The sequence below is a fragment of the Vigna umbellata genome, chromosome 1, assembly GCF_029865625.1.
Source record: "Vigna umbellata cultivar VRB3 chromosome 1, Vumbellata_1.0, whole genome shotgun sequence".
In the NCBI taxonomy this organism is placed as follows: domain Eukaryota; kingdom Viridiplantae; phylum Streptophyta; class Magnoliopsida; order Fabales; family Fabaceae; genus Vigna; species Vigna umbellata.
In genome coordinates, this window is record NC_142165.1 from 32,567,564 (window position 1) to 32,574,565 (window position 7,002).

The following is a 7,002-nucleotide window of genomic DNA, read 5'->3' on the forward strand; positions in this document are numbered from 1 at the left end:
ATTCTTCTTCAATTATCTTTAAGTCTTTGCATGATAACTTCTCTTTTAAACCAATTGCCACACCAATTTTCATTATACTACCCTCTTCAAAATATGGCAATTTAAATCTTGAGTTATTGTTACCCTTAGGGATACAAGAAACTTAAGATAAAAGAAAAGTGACTTGCGAATTAGGACTTTCAGATTTCCTTAAAACTATAAAACAAAGTCCTTATTCTAAAGTTACTTCCATAAAAAAATTCTTTCTTAGATTGATACTAATTGGAGATATATTTGATGCTTATTGTAAACATATTTTTGATCTACGAGGAAAGTAACAAACCAAAGTTGTGCTTCTTTATATCTTCCCGATTTGAGGACAAATCGTTTTTCAAGAGGTAGGGTATGATGGAAACCCATTTAGGATTCCATTCAAAGAAGTATCAACTTAATCTAAGGCTAGGAAAGGGAAGTTGAAGAAGAACTTTTAAAGGCTCTTTCTTGATTTTCTTTCTCTATGTCTTAGAAGGATTCCTCTTTTAATACTATATGGTTGTTTTGTTTGTAGGATACAATAAAGGCAAGAACCATGGCCAACCAATCAGATTTGGGAAAAGCACTCTTCAAGGAATCAGCATCAGGGTCGCTCAAGCATCCTCAAACAGGGGGGCTCCAGGGCAGATGCACCAAATGGACTTCCCAACTCACGTGCCCTCCAGCACCCTCAGACAGGGGGCTCCAGCGCCAGCGAGGCAACCTGAAGCACATTTTGGCAGCACTGTCCATGTGACCTAGCATGCTTCCCGTGACCCAGCTGACTTGGCCTCCAAGCTCGTCTTTTATTTTGAATTTTGAAGGGAAATTAACTCAGAATTGAGGCCCTTCTTCACCTATAAATAAGAGGGCCTCCCCTTTGTAATTCTCACTTTTGGATGTAATGAAATGCTGCATAATTGCTTACTCAGCCTCTTATATCCCTTAGTCACCTCTGAATTTTGAATTTAGCTACTCTCCTCTAGCTTCCTTCCTTAGTAGGAAGACCTTCTGAGCTTGGAGGCATCATACACACACCATACCTTCATCCAAACTTTCATCAAACACCTTTCTATGCATACATTTCACTGCACCAAATCTCATTCTGCTGTGCACTGTTTTGGAGCTTCTTCTTCCGTGCTTATTGCTAGGAGAGGGTTCCATCATAACTTGTACTCAAAACCTGTAACTCATACATAACTTAAAGAAAGGATTAATATATAAGAGATAAATATATTAAAGCCTTTAAACATATTTCTTACCATTTTTTATCATTATTAAAAAGTACTACCTTTGATTAAGTTATTTCTCCCTCTTAATATAATACTCCCCTAATATAGACAAAAATAAATAAGGCTAAAGGAGTAATAATGCAATTTTTTTATTTAGTAAACACAAAGCACATAACATGAGGTAAAGATGCAGCAATGCATGAAAGATAATACAAAGAAATCTAGAACTCATCACTATCATTATCATTTAAAGGGTTAACTAGATTTTCAATGACTTGAAATTCCTAAGGAAAGTACAACCTTTGTCATGCCCATAAGCCTAAGAGACATATGAGACAACTTTCTAGAGATACTTTCTAGAGAATAAGAGGAGTCCATAGGAGCAGAAGCAGAAGGTCCCACTATGTATGGGATATTATAAGATCCGAGAAAATAAGGGTCTTAAAAATAAAGAAGTTTTGAGACTTTGTGTTTTTGTTTTGAAATTAGTGTTCTTAAGTGTACATTTTTTTTAGAACATAATTGTTATGCTATTTTTTATTTTTTTTTATATTTTTTCCTAGGACTAATCATGATGGAGGTACACATGTTGATGAATATAATGATGATGGAGCATCAGGGGAATACTAGGTTGGTAGTAATGGTATCAGATGGTGTGGTTAGCATAAGTGCGATTTAAGGGATAGATTGTTGGTCTAGGTGTGTGTGATGTTCATGATGACATTGAGGATTGATGATCAAGGATAGAGTATCGAGGCTCAAGAAGCGAGTAATCAGATATTATTGATTTATTGCGTTTAAAAGATTAGGAATCATGTTATTACTTATATGTATGAGGTGTTTGATTATGATTCATGTTTGATTATGGTTGATATAATAAGTATGTATGTATCTTAAGGCGTGGTTGATTATGATTGATATAATCAGTAGGTATGTATCTTGTTGTGTGTTTGATTGTGGTTGATATCATCAATATATATGTATATTGTTGTTATAATTGTTTTATCGGTAGCTTACCCCATACACGTTTGTGTTTGTGTTTGTGATGGATATTATTGGCGATAATCGTATAATGTGTTATATGTGAAAAGATGATATTGTAAATGATCCAGAAGCATGATAGATACATGAGATGATAGGGATAGATTTGGATTTTCTTTAAAAGTTCTTTTGGTTTAGATTTTTAAGACAATGTAATTTAAAGTTATTTTTATTCATTGGTTATTTAAATAATTTTCGAATAATGTAATTTGAATCTTGAATAATGTAATTTAATTTGTTTTCCAAATTTTTTAATATTAAGGTTTTTGAAAAATACGCTTATGTGCTATAAGAATGTTTTTAAATATTCAATTTTTTAAACCCGTGACATCAGAAAGTGTTGCACAACAAACTCAAGTTTATATTTCATGCTAAAACTTAGTTATTTGATCTTACTCATCATGATAAGAAACCATGCTAGTTACTAGTTACATAATTGATTAATGTACTGAAAATTAAACCATATAAATGAACTTCGATAACCATTTATTAATAACTTTAATATTTTTTTGCATCATAAATGTAGAGTAAATTTTTGTAAACTATTGAAGCATGTACACGAAAACAAACTATTTAATAGCTTAGTATAACCCTGCAAATCATAATGAGTCTAAAAATATACAAACATGAAAACGATACTGAATTTTTCTATTCAAATTGGATACTCTCATTAGATACAAAGAGTTCGACTACAGTGTAACAACATTACTAATTATAAATGAATTATAACTAACAACTGATGGTTGGAAGAAGAATTATGCTTATGCATTAACTAAAGAACACTATGATCCTTAAACAAACTGAAACTGTGTAAGAGATAACAGCATGGAATCATCTACTCAAGGACCTTATTATGGCAAGAATAATTAATCTTCAAAGCACCCACTGGAAAAATACTCTGTAATATTAGAATTGGGATAGTTAGATTAAGGATTAATAAAAAATTTATATAATGTAAAATTTCACTTACTTTGCAACAGAAGGGATGGACTGAGTCTAGATCTTTAACGACCCTTACTGTATGATTTTCTCTTTGGATTGGATTTGTAGCTCTTGTTTCTCAGTCTTTGATTAAGAATGCCTTCAATCAAACGGATTGACCATTCTGGTCTTCTGATGAAGAATGCGAGATATCCCAACACCATTCCAAATACCCCTCCACAACCATATCCAATAGCTACGGATTTCCAACCAAACCCAAATTGTTCTTCTTGCTGATATTGAAAGGTTGCTAATTCTCTCGGCTGCTTTTTATCCTTGTGGCATGGTTTTGACAATGGCAGCCCACACAGCCCTTGATTTCCCTGATAGGAATCATTCTGAAATGTGTTGAATTGTTTACCTGTTGGTATCATCCCCACCAGCAGGTTTTGTGAAAGGTTAAAGACAGAGAGAAAGTGAAGGTTGGTCAATGCATTTGGAATCTCACCCATGAGCATGTTTGAGGAGAGGTCTAACCATTCCAGATATTCCAAACCGCCCAACGTTTGCGGAATAAAACCAGTAATTATGTTGTGGGAAAGGTTAAGTCCTTTTAGTGACTTTAACTCTCCAATGATTGATGGAATCACTCCTTCAAATCCATTATTCGACAAATCAATAGTTGTGAAAGTGGTTAAGATTCTCTCCATCCGAATGACATTACTTTTAACCGTGACCACAACAGAATCCTTGTAAGTAAATGATTTTCCAAAAACTTCTTCGTATTCCAAATAATCATTCTCACTCTCTTTCATTGCCTTGAAGTTTTTTATGCATGTTGTTGGCAAAGCGCCACTAAAGTTATTGTTGGAGACATCAAAAATCTTCAATTTGATAAAGGCGTCCTTGGCTTTCAAACAGTTGATATCACCGTTGAACTTATTAGCGCGTAAAACGAGGACTTCCAGTTCTGGAAGATAGTGTAGCCAACTTGGAAATCCACCGCCTATGTTGTTTTGTCCAAGATCAAGAACTGTCAATCCTTTGCACATGACCTTGGCCCCAGGCCAATCTAATGGTCCCTCTAGATTATTGCCATTAAGATTCACTGTTTCCAATGATTCTATCAGAAGATAGGTTCTGGGTATGGTTCCACAAAGGTTGTTCATTTGCACATCCAAAACTGAAAGGTATGGCAAGGTTCCGAGGCATCGTGGAAGCAAGCCTGTCAAATTGTTGTGAGACAAATTGAGTAACTGGAGGGAGGTTGCATTGCAAATATCTGAAGAAATGCGTCCAGTTAATTTGTTGTTTGAGACAGAAAAGAATTCAACGCCTTGTGGGGGAGCGGGGATATCTCCTTCAAGCATGTTGAAGCTAAGGTCAATGTAGGTTATTTTTCCCTGTGAGAGCGAGAGATAATCAACTGATGTGAAAAGGTTATGTGAAAGGTCCAACTCATCCAAAGACTTGTTTCCGATCTCATTAAACCATTTTGGTATCCTTCCGCTAATTTGGTTCCAAGATAGATCTAAATACTTAATAGATTGGAGCGGACTTCGGAATGTTTGGAAGGAAAAGGTGGACTCATCATTAAAGTTAGGAGATAGAAAATTGTTGTGAGAAAGATCAATACCCGTTAGCAGTTGAAGATTTGAAAATTTATGAAAGTCTAAGAGGCCAGTCAGGTTATTTGATGATAGTCTCAATTCATAGATATTTTGGAGAAGAAACATTGACTCTGGGATATCACCTTGTAGCTTGTTATAAGAGAGGTCACAAAATCTCAATGATGAAAAGGCAGAGAATTCACCAATTGGCCCGGTAAGCTGGTTCTCACCAAGGCGTAAGCTAACTAACGATGGCAAAGAAAAACACCAATGTGGAATTATTCCGTTCAAAGAGTTATTAGACAAGTCCAGAAAAGCTAAATTAGAAAGTCCACCAGTTTGATCAGGTATCTCTCCAGATAATTTATTATCTGAAAGGCCTAAATAACTAAGCTGAGTGAGCCCGAACAACGATGATGGTAACTGGCCCTTGTTTCTGGAAAAATCTAAATATTCTAATTTGTTTAGCTTATCAAACAAATTGGGGATCTCAGTATCAAAATTATTATATGAAAGATCTAAGTGAATAAGGTGTTGAAGGTTGAAAAGAGAAGATGGAATATCATCACCTAAGTTATTTGAATTGAGCTTCAGATAATTTAATTGTGAGATGTTGCCCATGAATTGAGGAATGGATCCTGCGAAATCATTACTTGAAAGATCAATATAAGTGAGATGATGAAGATTTGAAAGTGATAACGGAATCTCGCCACTAAATTTGGTATGACGAATGGCCAAATATCTAAGAGGAGTGCTCCAATTGAACTCTGGAAGTTCACCTTCGAGATCAGGATTATCAGACAGATCTAGGTGTTGAAGATTGGGTAAACATAGTATCTTATTTTCCAACTTCCCTTGCAAACCGGAACCTTGAAGTTCGAGAGAGACCAAAGAAGATGAAAAATTAAACAACAAAGACAGAGAACTCGGTTTAATCAAAAACATACCTAGTCTATAAAGAGTGAGCTCCCTTAAATCAGTTGCATTTATAATGAGCTTTTCCAGGGTTACTGGTTCCATTCTCATATCTTGTAACAGTGAGAGATCAAGTGAAACTAATTTTGAGAGGTGAGATATTTTGGAAGGAATGACACCACTAAATCCAACAAAAGATAGGTTGAGATGAGTAAGAGCTACAAGATCAGCAAACCCATGAGGCATTGGAGAAAAGGAAAAGTCATTGAAAGCAAGGTTGAGTTTTTGAAGGTGAGTGAGTTTGAAGAGAGTGTTGTTGGGATGAAATGGACCTTGAAGGGAACTGCAGCTGAGGTCTAAGCCAATGACGCGGCCTGAGTTTGTATCACAACTCACCCCATCCCACAAACAACAATTAGTACCATTTTTCCAAGATTCTGTCTTTGGATAAGGAGACTCACAGGAAGAAGTTCTGTAAGGTATGCTACCAACAACTAATGAACTCTTGATGCCAAGCAAGGCAGAGGCTTCATCATGGTTGCATAATGGCTCCAATGAAGACGTCCGTGAAGGAAAATGACAAAGCAACCAACTCAGGACAACAAACACAAACCACCCCATACTTTTCTAAAGGCTTTTGCTCAACAGATTCAAAGTTCCAATACTTGGTTTACTCTGATTTTTAGAGTTCGAGAACGAAATACAAAATGATCATGTCCCTCACTATTTTAATTGATGTTCAAAAGCGGATTGAACAGGGAGTCAAGCTCGTAAATCATTCAACTACATAACTTGCACTGTAGCGTAATAAAAGCAATTATGTGTATAGTACAATTATTGTAAAGATGTATATGTAACACAGTGGCAGGCCAACCTTTTATCAGGCCTAACTCGGTCATTTTTATAAAATAGATTTACCACTATATTATTTAAAATTGATTCAGAACAATCCCGAGACAAAAAAAAAATTATATAAACCATGATTGTCTTCCTTATTCAATATCTTGTCACTACTCCTTACATATTCACAAACTAAGATACTTAATCACGTGCCAATTTTAAACCAAGAGTTTTCTTTTAGGATCGTGATATTCCAACAACAAAATTTTAACACATTTTTAACAAAGTCAGGTGTCAATAGAGCATTGGTCCAATTTTTTTTCTTTTATTTCTGAAATTGTGACATCGAAATTGATGAGAGCTTCAGAAAATTTGGAATTCCAAATATACCCCTTGTCCTATTTCATTAGAAATCACCGTTCTCTTTCTTC

At 35.2% G+C, this 7,002-nt stretch overlaps 1 protein-coding gene across 1 annotated transcript; it reads right to left on the minus strand.

Moving 5' to 3' along the window:
• Window positions 1-2,882: 2,882 nt before the first annotated feature.
• Window positions 2,883-6,475, minus strand: LOC124836258 (receptor-like protein 7). The gene is made up of 2 exons (XM_088102890.1): window positions 3,256-6,475; window positions 2,883-3,183 (listed from the first exon to the last, which is right to left on the minus strand). Exon 1 carries the CDS (start codon window positions 6,350-6,352, stop codon window positions 3,290-3,292), a length of 3,063 nt encoding a protein of 1,020 aa, XP_087959016.1. The 5' UTR covers window positions 6,353-6,475; the 3' UTR covers window positions 2,883-3,183; window positions 3,256-3,289.
• Between the last annotated feature and the right edge of the window lie 527 nt (window positions 6,476-7,002).